This window comes from Canis lupus, chromosome 1, assembly GCF_011100685.1.
Source record: "Canis lupus familiaris isolate Mischka breed German Shepherd chromosome 1, alternate assembly UU_Cfam_GSD_1.0, whole genome shotgun sequence".
In the NCBI taxonomy this organism is placed as follows: Eukaryota; Metazoa; Chordata; class Mammalia; order Carnivora; family Canidae; genus Canis; species Canis lupus.
In genome coordinates, this window is record NC_049222.1 from 99,981,616 (window position 1) to 100,004,258 (window position 22,643).

The following is a 22,643-nucleotide window of genomic DNA, read 5'->3' on the forward strand; positions in this document are numbered from 1 at the left end:
AGAGAGAGAGGCAGAGACACAGGCAGAGGGAGAAGCAGGCTCCATGCAGGGAGCCTGATGCGGAACTTGATCTCGAGTCTCCAAGATCACACCCTGGGCTGAAGGCGGCGCTAAAATGCTGAGCCACCCGGGCTGCCCCATCATTCAATTTTATGGCCATATAATACTCCATTATGTGAATATATTGCTTTTTATTTATTCAATTGTAATAAAATTACAATTGTAATCAAAAAGCTGTATAGGGGCACCTGGAGGGCTCAGCAGGTTAAGCAACAGACTCTTGGTTTTGGCTCAGGTCTTGATCTCAGGGTTGTGAGATCGAGCCCCACGTTGGCTCCACAATCAACAGAGTCTGCTTGAGTCTCCCATTCTCCCTCTGCCCCTCCCCCTGCTCATGTGCATTCTAAATAAATAAATAAAATATATATTTTTTAAAAGCTGTACATACTGTGGGAGAAAAAACTACTTCAGCTTACTATGTCAGTTAATATCTCTAACATAAAATGTTTCTTAAAAAAAAAAAATCAAGAAGAAAAAGACTAACAACCCAACAAAAAGATGGGCAAGAGATATGAACAGTTCATAGAATAAGATATCAAATAGCCCTTCAACTTTATTCATAATAAGAAAAATGCAAAATCAAGCTATAGTTAGACATAATTCCTCACTATTGGAATGGCAAAAATTTCAGAAGTTTGACAATATGACCACACACTGCTAATGGGGATGAGAAATGGTACAATGTGGCAATACTTACATATTTATCTTCTGAAGCAACAACCCCACTCTAGGGATTTGTCATAAGACAATATGGCAAAAATATGAGGTGTCATGTGCATATGGCTACCATAGTAGCCAAACAAAAAGCAAGGTACAGAATAATGTGTAATGTACAGTATCTTTTATACCTGGGAGGACTGAAAAATATGTGAATATGAATGCTTACACATTTGCTTAAACAAAACACAAGATGTCAAGAAAAATAAGCATCCAAGCTATTACATACCGGAAGGAGAGAAGGGAGTTAAAGTGACAGGATGGAAGCTAGATTCCATATGTTTCTTGATACGTTTAAACTTTGGAACCAGGTAAATCCTTTAGCTAATTCTAAAACAAAATCAAATCCAAATTAAATATGTCAAACATACCTATTTATCGAGTTGTGGTTCAGCTGCTTTAAAACACCAAATCTGAATGAATATCCTTAGAAGCTATATTCTAAGGGAGGGTAAAAAGAAAATCAAACCTTAAACCGTTTTAAGTAATCATGTTGGTAGTAATAATGTTTTTATATTCTGAAACTTTCAAATATAAGAATACAATAAACAAGTTACTATGCTATTGTGACTAAGAACCAAGATTTCCCTTGTAATAGAGAAGATACAAATATAAAATCAAAATAGAAAAATCTGAAATTCTAAATTTGGTTTAAGAAAATATACACACTATGATATACATTACCTTAATGAGAAAACAGTTAAAATTTTCTAGTTCTAGCCACTGAAAAGACCTAGAAAAAATGAGCAACCATACAGGTGCAAACACCCCTTATAGCCCAAGATTGTGTTCTTCAAATATCATTTCCCACTAAAAGAAAATGGGGCTTTTTGGACAAAGCTGATTCCAGGTTTGGGGCAAGAAATTTATTTGATTCTGGAACCTATCTTGCCAAAAGCAAAGATGTTACTGAAAACTACAGTCACATCAAAAGGATTCAGGAGCCAATCTGAGGAATTACTACTGGACAAAGACTGAGTAAAAGAGTAATATCTGCCATGGATTGAAACATATCATATGTGTTCAATTTTACAAGTTCATCAATCTTTGGAGGATGCTAGAAAACCAAGCCGTCATTCTGAAAACTGCTAAATAAGGAAAGTGGAAAAAGGAAGCATTTATCCCGCTCTTCTGTATCCTAGGATAACCAAATATTTGACTAGGAAAAGTTCTTTTTAGGAATTTTGATAATGAATGAAGGAATGATTAACTTAAAATCTTGCCACTTTGTGGGATCCCTGGGTGGCACAGCGGTTTGGTGCCTGCCTTTGCTTTGGCCCAGGACGCGATCCTGGAGACCCGGGATCGAATCCCACGTCGGGCTCCCGGTGCATGGAGCCTGCTTCTCCCTCTGCTGTGTCTTTGCCTCTCTCTCTCTCTCTCTCTCTCTCTGTGTGACTATCATAAATTAAAAAAAAAAAAAATCTTGCCACTTTGTAACCTCACTAATATAGTCAATTTAGGCAACAACCATGAAGTTGATATGTTACTTTATAAGGGAATTAAGCTGACAAGACTTTCTTAAACCTGATCAATTATAACATCACAAAGAGAGTCAAAGGTTATTTGCTGCATGATGAGATACACAAGAAATAAATAACTTATAAGGTATCCTTGCCAAGATAAAACAAAGCAAACACAAAACCTGGATTCAATTCAACTAATATGTAATGACCAGCTTAATAAAAATACAGGTGTAATAAGATTGGCCTTATGTGTTGGTTTTTTTATTTTGGCCTTGTATGATTTTAACTGTTGAAGTAGGGTGATGAATATGGGGGAGTATTCATAACAAAATGTAGGAAAACTAAAAAGCTTCAAAGACGTTGTAAAAAAAAATTTGTAAGAGCTACTTGTGGTACCATTAACAGTGTTTAAGAATACCTGTCTCCCCATATCCTAAGACTGCAAATAATTTTTAAGTATTTTCTAGTTAGGCTTTTTAATGTTTATTGTTTATTTAATGTTTATATCATTTTATTTTGCACTTCTGTGATTACAAGAGACGTAGAACTTCCTCCCTATACTTTTTTGAAAGTTATTTTTATTTGTCTACAAACTGTTCATTCCTTCGCATATTTTTTCATTGGAGAATGGAATCTTTCATGTTTATAGGACTTCTTCACAGTATCAAAGATACTTATATTATGTAATATTAAATCATTCATTCTCCCTCACCTACTGGCACTTACACCCTTTAAAAATAAATGACACAAACAGATAATTCAACAATAATAGTTGGAGACTTCCATACCCACTTATAATAATGGATAGAACAATCAGAAGTAAAATAGAAGCAAAGATTTTAATAACACTACATTAAGTAAACCTAACAAATATTTACCGATCACCCCACCCAACTACAGCAATACATTCTTCTCATGTGTACACAAAAATATCATAAAACAAGTTTAAATAAATTAAAAAGACTGAAATCATATAAACTACATTCTTTTGACCACAATGTAATGAAACTAGAAATCAGTAACATAAAGAAATATGGAAAATTCACAGATACATGGAAATTAAACAATATGCACCTAAATAGCTATAGGTCAAATAAGAAATCACAAGGAAGGTCACAAAACTTTCAGATGAATAAAAATAAAAACAACATATCAAAGTTTGTTGAATTCAGTTAAAGCAGTGCTTACAGGGAAGTTTATAGTTGTAAATGCCTTATTATTCAAAAAAAAAAAAAAAAAGGAAAAAAAATCCGCTATCAATAACCTAACTTTTCACTGTAAGAAACCAGAAAAGCAAAACTAAACCAAAGCAAGAAAAAGTAAATAATAATGGGTTACAGCAGGAATAAATACAACAGTGAACAGAAAAGCAACAGAGAATTATCAAACTATCATACTATCAAAAAATAATGAAACTATTAAAAAATTAACAAATCCTTAGTGAGACTGACCACAAGAAATAGAGGGAAGATTTAAATTTCTAAAATTGGAAGTGAAATATTTATCAGCAATTGTAAGCCAATGGATTGGATAATCTAGATGAAATGAACAAATTCCTAGAAAAGTCTACTAAGACAGAATCATAAAGAAATAGGATATATGAATATACCTAGAACTAGTAACAGTATTGGAACAGTGATCAAAAATCTCCCAATAAAGAAAAGTCCTGGATTTCATGGCTTCATTGGTAAATTCTACCAAACATTTAAACAAGACCAAATGTCAATCACTCTCAAAGTCCTCTCAAAAATGAAGAGGGAAAACTTCCTAACACATTCTATGAAGAAAAAGCATTTACCTGTACCAAAGAAAAAGATGCAAGAAATAGTGCAGATTAATTTCCCTTATGCTAACGATACAAAAATCCTTAACAGGATACTAGCAAACTAAATTCAGCAGCCTATTTAAAGGGCTCTAATAGGGATCCCTGGGTGGCTCAGCGGTTTCGCGCCTGCCTTTGGCCCAGGGCACGATCCTGGAGTCCCGGGATGGAGTCCCGGGATGGAGTCCCGCGGCGGGCTCCCGGCATGGAGCCTGCTTCTCCCTCTGCCTGTGTCTCTGCCTCTCTCTCTCTCTCTATGTCTATCATGAATAAATAAATAAATAAAAATAAATCTTAAAAAAAATAAAGGGCTCTAATAACTATGGCCAAGTGAGATTCATTCCTGGAATATAAGAAAAGTTCACATATGAAAATCAATCAACAGAACACACCACATTAAAATGAAGTGTGGGCGGGGAACGGACACAGGATCATTTCCACTAATGCAGAAAAAGCATTTGACAAAATTAACAGCTCTTCATGATGAAAATTCTTAAAAAGTAGAAGAAATTATCTCAATATGGTAAATGGCATATAGGAAATAATCCACACCTAATATCACAGTCACTAGGTGAAAGGCTGAAAAAAACGTTTGTTTTAAGATCAGGAACATGAAGAGGATGTTTGCTTTCAACACTGTATATACAACGCAGTATTGGGAGTTCCAGCCACAGTAATTACAGAAGAAAAAGTTAGCCTACAATAGCAGCAGAAGCAACACAGACACTATGCCAAGACCTAATCAAAGCAAATTACAGATCCTACCATTTTATCTTTACTGAATTGCGATAGAAACTATTATTATTCCCATTTTATAGATGACAAAACTCAGATGCAGAGAATCAAATAACTCGCCCAAGTTGCACAGTTACTAAGTGCCTAAGCCAGTATTCCAGCCAGAGAATCACTTATCTCCAGAGTGCAAGTTACTAATCACTATAATACTTATACCACCTTTCTCAGAGAGCCCAAAGTTCTCCACAAATGGAAATCAGCACATACATATGACAGGTGTCCTGGACTGCGGCAACCTGAGAAAGAGGTGCAGGAGCCAAATGAAGACAGTTCCTCAGGCAAAGTGCAGCCTTTTACTTACCCACCCACCCACCCCCTTTTCCAAACTAGTGTGGCCTGGCTAGTGTGATCTGGGCAAAAGAACAATCTCCACCAAACTCCTGACTTGCTTTCTCGACATCACCAGAAAACATCAGATGAACCAGCATCTAGCTTTTCTCAATCAAGTCACCTGCTTTCAACTGGAAAAAGATAACGTTGAAAGCTACTCCCATTTGTCCCAGACATGATTCCCCAACTCAAAGATCACAGTAAACAGTAAATGTCAATGACTTTGTCCACATGAAAGCGGAATAGAGAGGCTGTCATATACACCAACCTACTAGAACTGAGTTTCCACAAATAAACCCATGAATCTATGTCCTGCTTTTTTGGCAAAAGTGCCAAATCCAATCAAAAAGAATAGCTTCTTCAACAAATGACACTGAAACAACTGAATTTCCACATGTAAGCTGGAACCCTACCTTACGCCATATACAAAAGTTAACTCACATCAGATCTAAGCTAAAACCACAAAGCTCCTGGAAGAAAACAGAGTAAATCTTGGATTTGGTCATAGATTCTTAGACATGACTCCAAAGCAACAAAAGAAACAAGCAATAAAAGAAAAAGTAGATATTGGGCTGCATCAAAATCAGAAACTTTTAAAATGAACCAAAACCCTGAATATAAGACATAAAACTTTTACAAAACGACATAAAGGAAAAGCTTCATAACACTGCATTTGACAATGATATCTTGAATATGAGCACCCCCAAAAAAGAGACAGCAAAAGTAAAGACAAATAAATTGGATGTTACCAAAATTTAAAACTTCTGCACATCAAAGGATACCATTAACAGAATGAATATTTTCTATGGAGAAAATATTTGCAATGCCTGTATCTGATCAGAAGGTAATTTCCATAATTTATCAAGAACCACTACAACTCAAAATAACAACCACCACCACCTAATTTGAAAATGAGCAAAGGGATCCCTGGGTGGCTCAGCTGTTTAGCACCTCCCAGGGCTCAGGGCGTGATCCTGGAGTCCCAGGATCGAGTCCCACATCGGGCTCCCAGTGAGGAGCCTGCTTCTCCCTCTGCCTGTGTCTCTGCCTCTTTCGGTCTCATGAATAAATAAATAAAATCTTAAAAAAAAAAAATGAGCAAAAAAGTTGCATTTCTTCCAAAGAAGATATACAAATAGCCAATAAGATATGAAAAGATGCTCAAAATCACTAATTATTAGTGAAATGCAAAATCAAAATGAGATAGTACCTCCTATTCATCAGGATGGTTACTCTCCAAAACAAAACAAAACCAAGAAAATGACAGGTGTGGTGTGGATGTAGAGACATTGGAACCCTTGTGCAATGTTGGTATGAATTTAAAATGGTGCAGCCACAAAGGGAAAAAGCATGGCGGTACCTCAAAAATCAAAAATGGAATTATCCAATGATCCAGCAATTCCACTTCTGGGTAGGTATCCAAAAGAATTCAAAGTAGGGTCTCAAAGAGATATTTATTTGTACAATCATGTTCACAGTGGCAATATTCGCAATAGTTAAAAAAAAAAAAGGAAGCAATGAAATACTCAGCACATAAAAGGAGAAACAAAATGCAGCATATATATATAATGGAATACTATTCAGTCTCAAAGGAAATTCTGAGACACACACACATGGCTTCAACAATCTTAAAGAAAACATATTTCAACGTGTGTCAACAACAACACTGAGGACATTATGCTGAGTGTCACAAAAAGATAGTGTATGATTTTACTTATATATGAGGTATCTAGAGTAGTCAAACTTACAGAAACTGAAAGCAGAAAGGCAGTTATTAGGGAATGGGGGACAGGGTAAATGCTATGTAATGGATGTAGAGGTTTAGTTTTGACAAACTGAAAAATTCCAGAGAATGGTTTCACAATAACATAAATATATTCAACACTACTAAACTGCACACTTAAAAATACTTAAGCGGGGGATCCCTGGGTGGCGCAGCGGTTTGGCGCCTGCCTTTGGCCCAGGGCGCGATCCTGGAGACCCGGGATCGAATCCCACATCGGGCTCCCGGTGCATGGAGCCTGCTTCTCCCTCTGCCTGTGTCTCTGCGCCTCTCTCTCTCTCTGTGACTATCATAAAAAAAAAAAAAAAAATACTTAAGCGGTTGGGGCCCCTGGGTGGCTCAGTTGGTTAAGCATCTGCCTTTGGCTCAGATCATGATCCTGGGGTCCTGGGATGGAGCCCCACATTGGGTGTTCTGCTCAGTGGGGAGTCTGCTTCCCTCTCTGACTGTCCCCTTGCTCATGCTCTCTCTCACACTCTCAAATAAATAAATAAATAAATCTTAAAAAAAATTTAAGGGGTGCCAGGGTGGCTTAGTGAGTTAAGCATCAGACTAGATCTCAGCTCAGGTCTTGATCTCAGGGTTGTGAGTTCAAGCCCCACAGTGGAGCCTACTTAAATAAAGGAAAAAAAAATGCTTAAAATAGTCAATTTTATGCTATGTGTATTATATTGCAATATTAAAAATTTCTTAAATCAACTATATTTCTATATATTGGCAACAATTGTGAATCTGAATTTAAGAGTTTACATTTTTTCATATGTTTATGCTATTATGTACAACAGCATCAAAAAATATGAAATAAAAAATATATGAAATAGGGTATAATCTGACAATGTGAAAGACCTATATGCTGAAAACTACAAAACACAGGTGGGAAATTTTAAATAAGATCTAAAATAAATGGAGCAGTCCCTCCTTCATGGATGAGAAGACTCAATGTTGTCTTCAATTCTTTCCAAACAGACCTTCAGAGCCAACACAATCCCAATGAAATTAGGAGCAGGGGTTTTTGTTTTTAAAGATTTTATTTATTCACGAGAGTCGAAAGAAAAGAAAAGAAAAGAAAAGAAAAGAAAAGAAAAGAAAAGAAAAGAAAAGAAAAGAAAAGAAAAGAAAAGAAAGAAGAGAAGAGAAGAGAAGAGAAGAGAAGAGAAGAGAAGAGAAAAGAAAAGAAAAGAAAAGAAAAGAAAAGAAAAGAAAAGAAAAGAAAAGAAAAGAGAAAAGAAAAGAGAGAGGCAGAGACACAGGCAGAGGGAGAAGCAGGCTCCATGCAGGGAGCCTGATGCAGGACTTGATCTGGGGTCTCCAGGATCCCACCCTGGGCTGAAGGTGGCGCGAAACCGCTGAGCCACTGAGGCTGCCCGGGTTTTTGTTTTTGTAGAAGTCTACAATCTGATTCTATAGTTCTAAAATGCAAAGAACCTAGACTAGCCAAAACAATTTTAAAAGAAAAGTTGGAGGGATCCCTGGGTGGCGCAGCGGTTTGGCACCTGCCTTTGGCCCAGGGCGCGATCCTGGAGACCCGGGATCGAATCCCACATCGGGCTCCCGGTGCATGGAGCCTGCTTCTCCCTCTGCCTATGTCTCTGCCTCTCTCTCTCTCTCTCTGTGACTATCATAAAAAAAAAAAAAAAAAAAAAAAAGCAAAGTTGGAAGCCTAACACTATTTGTTTCAAGTATTACATACCTCCAGTAATACAGATTAAGTGGTACTGATATAAACAAATAGATGAAACAAAGAATCCAGAATATATGGACACATATCTGGGTTAAGTGAATTTTGACTACAGTGCAAACACAATTTAGAAAATAAAAAAAGTCTTTTGGGGGCACATAGGTGGCTCAGTTGGTTAAGCATTGGACTCTTTAGTTTCTGCTCAGGTCATGATCTTGGGGTTGTGGGACTGAGCCCTATGATAGGCTCTGAACTTGGCAGGCTCTGAACTTGGCTCTGAGTCTGCTCAAGATTCTCTCTCTCCTTCTTCCCTTGTACCCCTCCCCACCACATGTTCTTTCTTTCAAATAAATAAAATCTTTAAAAAAAAAAAGTCTCTTCAACAAATCATGCAAAAATCAGTTATCCATACACAAAAAATGAACTTCCATCCACACTTTGACTTTGTATATTACAAACTAATTCAAAATGGTCATAAACCTAATTGTAAAATCAAAAAACCTTCTAAAAACATAGAAGTAAATCCTTGTGATAATGAGTTAAATAACCATTTCTTAAATCTAAAACCAAAAACACTATCCATAAAAGAACAAATTAATAAATTTCATCAAAATCAAAAACTGCTCTTCTAAAAACACAGCTTGGAAGAAAATATTTGCAAAGCATATATCTGATAAAGGACTCACATCCCAAATATAAAAGGGCTCTCAAAAATCTATTTTAATAAACAACCTAACAACAACAAAAATAGGCAAGACCTAAACAGACACTTCACCAAGAGGATACAAAGATGGCAAATTTATGGAAAGATGTTGAATATCATTAGCCATAGGGGCATACAAATTAAAACACAGTAAGATACCACTATTAAGGATCTATTACAAGAGCTTAAACTAAATGTCGAGGATGTTGAAGAAATGGAACTCTCATAGTGTTAGTGATAATGTAAAATTGCACAATAACTTTAAAGAATGGTTTGGCAGTTTTTTAAAAAATTTAAACAATACACCTACCATATAATTCAGTCATTCCACTCTTATAAAAGTATTTCCCATACAAAGACTGGCAGACAAATGCTTATAGCAACTTTATACTAGTCAAAACTTGGTGATAAACCAAATGTTCATTAATGCTGAATGGACAAATTGTAGTACAACCATATAATGGAATACTACTACTTAGTAGCAATTCTACTGCACTAAAGAATGGGAATGCACTGATTTATATACAACATGGATAAATCTCGAAATAATTTATAGAGAGGAAAAGAAAGCAAAACCAAAAAGAGTATATGCTAAAAAATTAGAATTAATATATAGTGGCAGAAAGTAGATAAATGATTGCCTGGGGGGTAGGTGGAGAGAGGATGTAAAAATGGGCACAAGGAGGGCAGCCTGGGTACCTCAGCGGTTTAGGGCCGCCTTCAGCCCAGGCCCTGATCCTGGTGACCGGGGATCGAGTCCCATGTCGGGCACCCTGCATGGAACCTGCTTCTCCCTCTGCCTGTGTCTCTGCCTCTCTCTCTCTCTGCGTGTCTCTTGTGAATAAATAAATAAAATCTTAAAAAAAAAATGGGCACAAGGAGATTTCTGGGAGTAATGGATATATTCCCTATCTTGATTGTGGTAATGATTTCACAAGTGTATACGCATGTCAAAACACAAACTTGGGGCAGCCCTGGTGGCGCAGCGGTTTAGCGCCGCCTGCAGCCCAGGGCGAGATCCTGGAGACCTGGGATCGAGTCCCACGTCGGGCTCTCTGTGTGGTGCCTGCTTCTCCCTCTGCCTATGTCTCTGCCTCTCTGTGTGTGTGTCTCTATGAATAAATAAAATTAAAAAAAAATATATATATATATAAGCAAATAGAGAACTATGTATTAAAAAGCCAGGCAGCTAAAGAAAAGTTGACATAACTTCACAAATATTACATGTTTTAGCAGGTTACTTATTACAGTTGATTACAGGTATTAACGACACATTTCTCTCCAATTCTCATTAAGCAATGCCCTTACTATGCCACAATCTCTCCTGGGCACGTGTCAGACTTCGTAACCTACTGGTGAGGGTTCTATGAGACACTGAACTGGAAGGAAGGAGGGGAGAGGAGAGGGAGAACACATGCAAGAAAGAATGAGAAATAAAAAGATGCCTCCATCATGTAATAAAGCATATTTATCTCATACATATAGTTACAGCATCCTTAACAATGAAAAAAATGTATTATGAAGAGAAAGTTGTGTACTTTTAACATTACTACTGAATCTTTCCCTGGATATTCTAGTTCATATAACAGAAATACAGAAGAAACAAAATTATTACCACTTGCAGAACTAATGACTAGAATACCCTAGAAAATTACTTTTTTAAAAGATAAGGTGAAAATTACCATTGTCAACAATAAAAACAGTAAGGATCTTATAGTAGTTTAAAAAGGATTAAGAAGCTATTAGGAACAACTTGATGCCAGTTAATTTGAAGGTGAAATGGACAAATTCCTACCAAAATACAACTTAGTAAAACAGAAAAAAAAAAAAAATCAAATAGTAGGCCCAGACTGTTATACAACTACTTTTTTTTTTTTTAAGGCATAAAGTTCTATAATTATTTTACCAATACTACACAAAACCTTCAGAGAATAGAAACCAGCACTCCCCAACTTGTTGTATAATGCCAAAGCACATTATATAAAAATAAATGATAAGCAAAAAAAAGAAAGAAAAAATAAAAAAACTGGCTTAAAGCTAGACTGAATAACTTCTTTATTGATTTTTATTGATCATCTCCTAAACTAGTTCAGATTAAAAGATGCACAGCTGTAGTCCATATCTTCAAAGATTTAATCTAGTAAGAAAAATGATGGGAAAGGATGCTCAAATATCCTAAGAAGCAGTGTCTACAAAATCCTGCCTATAGCAGGCCTGAGAACAACACAGCAGCAAGGATAACCCTGTGTTATGACAAAGACTAGCTGTGATGATAGTACACTGACCAGAAATTTGTACAATTCTAAATATGAAATATAATAAATGTTTCTTTGAAAGCACCACATATTATTTGCCTTTCTAAATTGCAATATTAACAATGCTCACAAATGCTTTGAGTTTCTCCCCTTATCTCCTATAATTTACTCAAGAGAAGTTGTTATGCCAATGTCCCAGTACTATTTTGTTATTGAAATGATCATACTGTTCCCTAACAGTGTCAAGAAAGAATTGAAAGCTTATAGTTGGGAAGTCTGGGTGGCTCAGGTCATGATCCTGGGGTTGTGGGATCAAGTCCCACATCGGGCTCCCTACAGGGAGCCTGCTTCTCTTCTGCCTAGGTCTGGCCTCTTTCTATGTCTCTCATGAATAAATAAAACCTTAAAAAAAAATAGCTTAAAGTTAATTGTTCTCTAATATGTTCTTAGAACCTCTTTTATCTTTTTACAAACATAACACAGTTGTTTTAGTGTTTAGCCACCCAGGTGTCCTTTAGTGCTTTTTTTTTTTAACCTGAAGCTGCTCTTCAGTATTAGTTGTTTTGTCTACATTATAAATAATATTCTTGCTCTCAAAAATCAAAATTAGCCTTAATAGAAAACTCTCCAAAACAGTCTTAGGAAAATCAATTTCTGAGACATCAAATGTCACCAGAACAATATTAATCCTAAGAAGCCTTGTATCAGGGCTCTTAACCCATTTCCAGGCATTGGCTTCTGGGAGTCCAAGAACATCCTGAAATAGTATGCTAAACTTAGTTGGGTTTTCTCTGCAGCAAATCCTTATTTTCATCAGATGCTCATGGGTAAATGATGCTAAAAAATATTTTCCCTTACCTGGCTACGAAGGCTAAGTATAATGGAAAATATACATTTAATGATAATGCAAACAATTCTGATAAAACACCTCAAGTTGTTTGTACACACATGATTAGGGAAGGATAGAAAAAAGAGGGAATAATAAAGCAAGAAATTATTTGCTAAACACAGATCCCTTTTCTACAAGGCAATGATCTCTTGAGCAAATACTTGATTCCCTTCTGTTACTCAAGTCAACACATTTTTCCACCAATCTCTTCAGGTCAATACATCTCTTTGACAAACAAGGTTGAAATAAGTTGTCGGCAGGTTCCCTGTGCACTGGGCAGTCTTCCCCATAAGTATTAGCATCTAAGAACCTGAAACCATGAGTGTCACTAGAATCAAGCAGTAAGGAAATTCCAATACATTAAATGAAATCAAGTCATGGAGGCTGGAGAACATAGCTCCTAGAAGTGATACTAAACAGAAAGTGCAAGCAGGAAAGATGCATAATTTGGGGGTACCAGCATACAACATGAACCTACATGATTAAAGGCATTCATTTGTTTTCCCAGCCACCATACATTCCCAAAAGCACCAGTGTCTGAACTCTGCCATCTGCCCATGCTAGTCATTTCACTAAGCACAGCAAGCATCAAGAAAACTCTGAGACACCTGGGTGGCTCAGCGGTTGGGCGCCTGCCTTTGGCTCTGGGCATGATCCTGATTCGGGGATCGAGTCCCCAACATGAGTCTCCCTGTGAGGAGCCTGTTTCTCCCTCTGCCTGTGTCTCTGCCTCTCTCTGTCTCTGTCTCTCATGAATAAATAAATAATATTTAAAAAATAAAAAGAGGGATCCCTGGGTGGTGCAGCGGTTTGGCGCCTGCCTTTGGCCCAGGGCGCGATCCGGGAGACCCTGGATCGAATCCCACGTCGGGCTCCCGGTGCATGGAGCCTGCTTCTCCCTCTGCCTGTGTCTCTGCCTCTCTCTCTCTCTCTGTGTGACTATCATAAATAAATAAAAATTAAAAAAATAAATAAAATAAAATAAAATAAAATAAAATAAAAAGAAAAAGAAAAAGAAAACTCAAGACAGTATTCATTACCATTTATTAATAGTGACTCCGTGCATCTTCAGAGACTAGGAACTGGACAGAAATGTACCTGTGCCCCTAACCTCTGATTAGCATCAGGAGAAGGAATTAGGGAAAGAGTCTAAGTTTCCTTGAGTAGACATCCCTCAAAAGTTCCAGCTCTAAACACATAAAATTAGCAACTTTAATTTTTAGTAAATGACTGCCAGGGATCACCTATATATTCTGATCATTCATGCCAAAAATACTGAGAACTAATAACAGCTAATATTTACTGAGAACTTACTCAATGCAAGATTACAGTAACCCTTACAATCCTCTGAGGTAAATACTATTATTAGTTGGGAAAAGTAACATAATTTGCCCAAAGTTATGCAGGTAATAAAAGGCAGGAAATGGGATTCCAAGCATGCTCACCTAATCACTCTGCTATACTGCTTCAACCTGCCAGGTTATTTTTTTTTATCCTATAAACCAAAGGGAGCCAATGAAAAAATTTAAAGACAGCAGTAATTATCATATTTACATGTGAGGTCACGCTGACATTATGGACAACAGGCCAATGATAATGTAAGTAAAGGCCCCAAGAGATAAGTCAGAATCTAAGTCAAAATGCTGAGGAAATGAACCATAGGGATGCAGAGAAGAAAATAACATAAAATCTCGGCCTGGTAAAATCTGCTAGACTTAGTAATGCACTCAATGTTGTGGGCACAGAGAGAGATGAAGGAGGCTACCTCTCATGTTACTAGCATGGCCTCTGGTTGGTAATTATGGTCTGTCAATTCAAGGATAGAAGGACCTGGCAGTTTGGTTTAGTTTGGGGGGTGGGGGGAGATGACAAATCTACTTTTTAAATAATTAAAAACAAAACGAGAAAAACCAATTCTCTGGAATTTCCTCCCCCCCTCCAAATAAAATTCTCTTTACAAAATGTTTCTTTGAAATGAGGAACCCCTAACGCTTTTTCAAAACTAAGACCTCACTTGAGCAAGGAGGGTCCTACAACATTGCTAAGCTCTCAGAAAGATCGGGCACTGAGAAGCAGGGTTGTGTCGGGACCTTGATAGTGCAGCCTGGTTCCCACAGAACTAAGAGTAGAAACCAGCTCTTCTGGCTCCGTTCTACCTACTGCTCCTTCGATTTCACCGCCGACCCCCAATTCTACTAATGGGGACTCCCATCACCAAACAATAATCATGCAGCATTGGTTAAAAGCAAATAGAGGTATGTCTGCTGAAACTGCATACATTTAATTTTCTCAAAATTTCTAGTTTTCTCGGGGTTAGTTGCTATATTTCCTGTCCTAAATAAACAAGACAAAAAAAAAAAAAAAAAAAGGTCTTTAAGAAGTGACTGGCTCTCTAGGCTTACTTCACCACAGCAAAGCACAGCGCCACCAACCAAGCCTGTTCTCCCGAACGCAGGCCCGTGAAGCCAGGGCTCCAGAGCCGCGGCTATAGCTCCGAGATCCGCCCTCCCACTGTCCAGGAGGCGGGAGCCGAGGCGCTGCCCAGCCCGCATCGCCAACTTCCCTGGCGGAGGGCCGGACCACGGTCCCAAAGGCCCACACACATCTATTTAGGCTCGGCCAGTCGCACGTCTACAAATTCCCGAAAGAACTAAATTACTTATACTCAGCCCCGTGTCTAGCGTTCTTTGAAACGATAACCACCCCCACCACCACCGAGTTCCGTCAGCAGACGAGCGGCGCTAGGAAAGTCCAGCACTGAAGGAGTCCAATGGCTGAGCCCGGAATGGACCGGCTTTCCGAGAGCCGGAGCCGACGCGGACACTGCACGTCTCCCCAAGCCCCGAGGGGCGCAGCGCCTGGCTCCGCACCCCCGCCCCGGCTGCCGCCCCGCACCCCAGCCCTGTACCTCAGCCCTGACCCCGCACCCCCGCCCCGGCCGCCGCCCCGCACGTCGGCCCTGCACCTTAGCTCTGCCCCGTGCCCCAGCCCCGCACCCCGGCCCCGGCCCTGCACTTCAGCCCCGGGCCGCGCCCCGGCCCTGCAGCCCGGTACCCCAACCCCGCCCAGCCTCCCCTAGTCTGGGGCCTCGGGCCGAGCGCCGCGGCCAGGACCCGCGCTCGCGCTCACCGAGATGCCGCCGGCGGCCTGCGCGCCCGGGCGCTTCTCCGGCATGGCTCCCGCCGGGGGCACAGACGCCGTCTTGTCCTCCGGCTCTGGCGGCGGGTCCTCGCTCATGCCGCGGCCATGCCCGCGCCGGCTCGGGACGCTCCGGGGCGACGGCGACGCCGCGGACGCGGCGGCGGGGCCCGCGCCCTCATGGGCTCCGCGGCCCGCGGCGGCCTGCGGGTCGGGCGGCGGCGCCAGCGGCGACGCCGAGGGCTGTAAGGGCGGCTGGAGCTGGAGCCGCTGAGGAGGTGAGGATCCGAGCGCAGCTGTAGAGGCCGCCGGAGGTACCCGCCGCAGCCACTGCGATTGTGGTGGCTGCCAGCGGCGTCAGCGGCCCCAGGACGCTCAGGAAGCCCCGCCCCGCGCCTCAGCTCGCGCCTCAGCTCCCGCCTTAGCTCCCCGCCCGCGCCGAAGGGCTCAGGCAGCGCCCCGCCCACCTCGGGAGGGGCCTCCGGGTCTCTGGAGCCGCGGGGGCTTCCGGGCCTCGCCGCGCGGCGGAAGGACGTCATCCCCCAGGACCGCCGCAACGGAAGCCGGCCGCGCTCTGTTTCCTGCGACACCGCCCAGTCTGGCAAACCGTCCTACATGCGTGGGGTTTTTGTAATGAGGGCTCCTCTGGGATGATTCCTGGCGTCCTCACCAGGTACAGAAATGGACACGTTCCGACACGGTCTGGAATCCAGAACCGGGAAAGTGCTACGTGCACTGTAACGAACGTGTTCTGTTCCTCTCCGAACTCTAACGAAGCTGCTGGAGAGCTCAGGCTGTGGGGTGCGCGGGAAGGGCGGTATTGGGAACATGCAGGCCCATGGTTCCAGCAGGGCGAGTATGAACTGATAGCTAGAATCACAGAACTTCATGTGTGAAGTAGGGATAGTGGCTGGAGGCTAGGTGAAGATGTGCAGAAGGAGGAAGCTACACTGTCGTGAGACTTTGTGAAACGATACATCCTACTTTGTAACTTGGTAACTACAAAGCTAACAGGCTGGGCTGCCGCACCAGTTTGGAGAACAAATATGGTTAGAATACTTTGTCCTGGTAGATGGTTGAGCATTCAGTCCTCCTTGAAAGAAGAGGAATACCTTGAAACCCTGAAGACCTTATGCCTTTCTCCTTCTTGGGGAGACCCAGATGGATTTAACTAACAATGAAATAAGTCCAATCAGTCCACTATTGATTTACAACTTGTGTTATTTCTGAGAGAGTTAATAAAAGGAAGCCAGAAGGGGGAGGTCTCATGCCCCACCACATCCCGGCACCTGTAAACCCAACGGGAAGAGACACACCCTGCAAGTCCATGCTGCTTTGCTTTAGCATTATTCCAGCAAGAGGGAGAAATGTTCTCTCCCAAGCTTCAACAGCCCCACCGGTGAAAAGCCATTATACTCAATATTCTGGTTTCCTCCAGTGGACTTGCTGTTGGTAACAGCCCTCCCAACTTTCCCTGTAAGAGAATCTTCCTCTTCTGGGTTCTTGGGGCTAGTCTGTGGTTTTGACACACTACCTTGCTTTCTTGCCCTGGATTGCAATTCTCTGATATTTCTCAATAAGCCCATTTTTTGCTGGTAAAAGAACTGGCAGCCTTACTTTTAAAGTTAACGTTTCAAACAGTTCATGCACAATCCTAAAGATTTTTGTGTGTTCTGACATAGTCTGCACACTGGCTAGGTGCCTCCCAGGCCTTGAGCTAGTAGAACTTTGGTGTCTGAGTCACCTCAGGCTGCTACAACAAAGTACCAAAGACTAGATGGCTTAAACAACAGAAATTTACTTCTTACAATTCAAACGGCTGGAAGTCTGAGCTCAAGGTGCCAGTAGTCAGATTCTGCTGAGAGCTTTTTTTCCTGGCCACCTTACTGTGTTCTCACAAGGACAAGCTCTCCGGTTTCTCTGATAAGGACACAAATCCATCATGAGCACTCCTGCCTCCATGATCTCATCCAAACCTATCTCTCAAAAGGCCGTATCTCTAAATAGCATCACTTTAGGGGTTAAGAGTTCAACATATGAATTTTGGGAGAGGATACAATTTAGTTCATAGCTATAGCTTAATTTATACTTTCTGTTCAGACATTGCCTCCTAAAGCACATGAATCTCCAAAATTGGTTTTTCCTGAAAGAACACCGTTCTTGATCTCTGGTGACCAACCTGGATTGCCTCTTAATGAAGGGACTTGTTGCTACTTGGCCTTGATTGAAGACTCTTTAGTTCACAATAGAAGACTGATGGGATGTTAGAACTCACCAGTATGAAATTGAGAGTACAAAATTTCCCAACAATATCTCAGGCAGGTTGTCATCTAACCTCTACTTAAATATAGCCAGAGAAGGGATATAACACACCCAGTTCACTTATGGAAGGCTTTAATTTTTTGGAATTATATCTTTTTATTGAGCCAAAGACTGCTTGCCTGTTTCAGCTATGCTTTGATCCTTCTACCCTCTATATCTACACAAAAATGTGTTATTGCAGTTGTTTAAAATGTCAAGAATAACCTGCCATCTTTCCTGATTATCCTCCAAATGCATACCAGTTTATGAAAATCCTGTTTAAAATGCATTGCCATAAATATAACACTGTATTGATGATGGTACTGTGAGGTCTGGTCCCTTCATCTGGAGACTCATAAAAGTAATTTTTAAAAGGTGAATTGTATAATTACATTATGTTGAGAGCTATACCATAGGAATTAAATGGACCCTTACCCTTACCTCTTCATTAATTCTGCACTAATCAAAGTCAAAGACCTGGGAGTCCACATAATTTAATTCAACATCTTAGACTCTAGGAAAGTAACTGAAAGATACATGTGTTACCTTATTTCATCCAAAAGTGGTTTAGATATCTCCGTTGTTTGAATTCATATTATTAATGAAAAGATGTTCTTCTGCTAATAGGTTTGCAGGAGGAAAAATGTTCCCCTGGTAGGAAATAACTGTGTGTTAAATAATAACAAAATTAAAATGTTTTCTTTTTTTGTTGCCAGATTTCCTCTAGTTTTTTTTTTTTTTTTAAGATTTTATTTATTCATGAGACAGAGAGACAGAGAGAGAGAGAGGCAGAGGGAGAAGCAGGCTTCATGCAGGGAGCCTGACATGGGACTCCATCCCGGGTCTCCAGGATCATGCCCTGACCTGAAGGTGGGCTAAACCGCTGAGCCACCTAGGCTGCCCTCCTCTAGTTTTAATATGCTGATGGATATCATGATTTTCCATAGAGAACATATAGTAAGTAGTGTTTCTCAAACACTTTTATTCTTGAAACACTGATTAATACCTTGTAGAGGGGGATTCCTGGGTGGCTCAGCGGTTTGGCACCCCTTTGGCCCGGGGAGTGATCCTGGGGTCCCGGGAGTCCCGCATTGGGCTCCCTGCATGGAGCCTGCTTCTCCCTCTGCCTGTGTCTCTGCCTTTCTCTCTCTCTCTCTCTCTCTCTGTGTCTTTCATGAACAAATAAATAAAACCTTTAAAAAAATGATTGGGTCTAGAATTAAGAATGTATTTGGTATAAATTTCTTTAAGATTTTATCTATTTATTCATGAAAGACACAGAGAGAGAGGCCAAGACACAGGCAGAGGGAAAAGCAGATTCCCTGCAAGACCCCAATGTGGAACTCGATTCCAGGACCCTGGGATCATGACCTAAGCCAAAGGCAGATGCTCAACCACTGAGCCACCCAGGCATGCCTCATATAAATTTCTGATCTGGGGCTATGAATATGGAATAGTATACCTTTATAATCAGTAAAATAAAACAGATCAGTTTCCCAATCTAAAAAAATATAATGAATTATACACTTTTTATTAGTTTCCTATTGTTAACATACCAAATTACCGTAAGTTTAGTGACTTCAGTCAGCACCAATGTATTATCTCAGTGTCTGTGGGTCAAGAATCTGGCAGATTTTCACTGGTTTTGCTGAGGGTCCACAAGGATAAAATCAAAATGTCTGCTGACTCCATATTCATCTGGAAGCTCAACTAATAAAGATCTGCTTCCAAGCTCTTTCAAGTTATTGCTGGAGTTCATTTCCTTGTGGTCTTATGACTAAGGGCCCCATATTCTTGCTGTTAGTCAGCTACTGCTCTCAGCATCTAGAGGCTGGTTCTGTTACTTGCTAAGTGGTGCTCTCCACAACAGTTTGCTCCTTCCCACTTCTCTCAGACTTCACCTTCCTATGAATAGCTCACTTGAGTAGATCACGTCCATCCAGGATAATGTCCCTTTTGATTAACCCAAAGACAACTTATTGGTAGCCTAATCACAGCAGTGATATTCCATTATATTAACTGGTCCTGCCTGCAGTCAAGTGGAGGGATAATGCAGGGTATGCACACTAGAGTACAGGAATTGTAAGGACCATCTTAGAATTCTATCATACCATATGCTTTAGAACAAGGAACTTCTCTCACTTATCTTTGTAGTCCCATGGTCTGGCTCAGTGCCCAGAACATAGGAAATGTTCAGTAAATGCTTGTAGAATAAATTGAGCCAGGTTAATACTGTTTCAAACAGGCCGTATTTAGGAAGGAAGACCCCCTAATATGGATTGGAAGTCTTTCCTCCTTCATTTTATTGGACTCTTACAGTATATTGTGTGTTGTTAATCCTGTTTTGATTGATTTTTTTTTTTTATGATAGTCACACACAGAGAGAGAGAGAGGCAGAGACATAGGCAGAGGGAGAAGCAGGCTCCATGCACCGGGAGCCTGACGTGGGATTCGATCCCGGGTCTCCAGGATCGCGCCCTGGGCCAAAGGCAGGCGCTAAACCGCTGCACCACCCAGGGATCCCCTCCTGTTTTGGAAGACAGGAATGTTCATAGGTACAAGTGGAACAAGTGGCAACCCAAAGAATTGTGAACAAGTGTTAGGATGCATTCCTCTTGTTCTTACCTGGTATGTCTGTGCCAAGGATTAGAACTTTAGCTGCAGTTATTAGTTGAGGTTCATGTGGATCAGGTATTTAATATATATTTTTTTGGTATTTAATATTTTTAAAAACCCTGTGGTTCTTTAATTGGCAACTTTTAAGAAATATACAGAAGGAAGTGGTAGCGGTAGTAGTTGAAAGACTGACTTGCGCTGGGATCTATTTCACCACTTATTGCTTGTGTAACCTTGAGAAAATGGTGTAACCTCCCTAATCCTCATTTTCCTAATCCTCATTTTCCCCATTTACAAATTTGAGGTATTAATACCTACCTTATTATTAGGACCATTGTGATGATTAAAGAAAGCACATTATGTGGTTATATATATGTAGAGATGATTGAGACAATTAGTTGAGATTATTATGTAAAGCTCTGAATCATTTTCTTTTTTTTAAAGATTTTATTTATTCATGAGAGACACAGAGAGAGGGAGAGGCAGAGACATAGGCAGAGGGGAAGCAGGCTCCATGCAGGGAGCCCGATGTGGAACTTGATCCAGGAACTGCAGGATCATGACCTAAGCGAGGGCAGATGCTTAACTGCTAAGCCACCCAGGTGTCCCTCAATTAGTTTCTTTCTGGATATTCTTTCCATCTAGTGACTCTGGAAAAAATTGAGCAACGTTTGAAAATATTACACACACACACTTTGCAGAAGCCTTTGACTTTGTTGCTTCATTATTATTATTATTATTATTATTATTATTATTCATGAGAGACGCAGAGAGAGAGGCAGAGACATAGGCAAAGGGAGAAGCAGACTCCATTCAGGGAGCCCGATGTGGGACTCAATCCCAGGACCCCAGGATCATGCCCTGAGCCGAAGGCAGACGCTCAACCGCTGAGCCACCCAGGTGTCCTTGTTGCTTCTTTTAATGTGCTACTTACACTTCCTCCCTTGTTGAAATAGTATTGGGTATCTCAAGAGCACTCCTTAATCCCCATCACTTATTTAACCCATCCCTCACTCACCTCCATCCTGGTAACCATTAGTGTGTTCTCTAGAGTTAAGAGTCTGTTTCTTGGGGATTAAGGAGGGCACTTGTGATGAGTACTGGGGGTTGTATGCAGTATATTGTACTCTTGAAACTAATATTACAGTGTATGTTAACTGGAATTTAAATAAAAGACAAAACAAAATTAAATCACATTGTAAAGAAAATATTATTGGGTTTTGCTCTTTGTTACATTACTTATGAGTGGGTTACTTTTGCTCACATGCTTAAATCTAAGCAAAAACAAGAGGAATTTTTTTTAAGTAGATTCTCTCTAATGGCACATATATGAGTTTCAAGCGTCTATGAAATTGTTCCATTCTTCAAATGAATGGTCCTCAACCTGAGTCAGTTTTGCTTTCCAGGGGGCATTTGGCAGTTTCTGGAAATGTTCTTCATTGTAACAACCACCGGAAAGAGGAGATTGCTAAAAGGCTAGGGATAGTAATAAACATCCTACAACGCATAGGATAGTCCCTAGCAGCAAAGCATTATGTGCTCCAAAATGTCAATGATACCAAGGTTCAGAAAACCTGTTTTACACAAAGGAATTTGTACAGTGCATTGCAGTCAGCATATTATTTTGGAAAGAAAATATATGCATTATCTCTTAAATCATGGTGGCTTACACAGTGGAATACCACAGAGCAATGAAAATGAATGAATTCTAACTATTCTCAATAACATCACTGAATCTCAAGTTGATGTTGAGCCAAAGAAGCCAAACATAAAAGAATGTAGACAATATTTCTTTTACATGACTCAAAAATACAAAAAAAAATTGATTTGTGTTGTTCAAAGTCAGGGTAATAGTATTGTCGAGGTTTCTACAGGGCTGATTATGGTCTCTTTCTGGATCTGGGCTCTGGGTACACAGATGTGTATATTTGGTGAGAATTCATCAGTTATATACTTAGAATTTGCCTACTTTTCTGAATGAGTATTTAATATCAACATCTTTTTTTTTAAGATTTTATTTACTTATTCATGAGAGACAGAGAGAGGCAGAGACACAGGCAGAAGGAGAAACAGGCTCCATGCAGGGAGCC

General features: G+C 40.2%; 1 protein-coding gene across 6 annotated transcripts in view; it reads right to left on the bottom strand.

The window, feature by feature from the left end:
- The window catches only part of MFSD14B (major facilitator superfamily domain containing 14B), a 75,098-nt gene extending 59,319 nt beyond the window's left edge, over positions 1–15,779 (bottom strand). For 2 of the 6 annotated variants that reach the window (XR_005354391.1, XM_038527427.1), the window contains exon 1: positions 15,628–15,778. Coding sequence is in view for 3 of the 6 variants with exons in the window: in XM_038527427.1 (XP_038383355.1) it covers positions 15,628–15,735 (108 nt within the window). In the remaining 3 variants the exon portion in view is untranslated. Of the gene's footprint in view, positions 1–1,148; positions 1,166–15,627 lie in introns of those variants that run through there. The other 4 variants (XM_038527424.1, XM_038527423.1, XR_005354392.1 and 1 more) reach the window with 3 other exon arrangements.
- Positions 15,780–22,643: the final 6,864 nt, after the last annotated feature.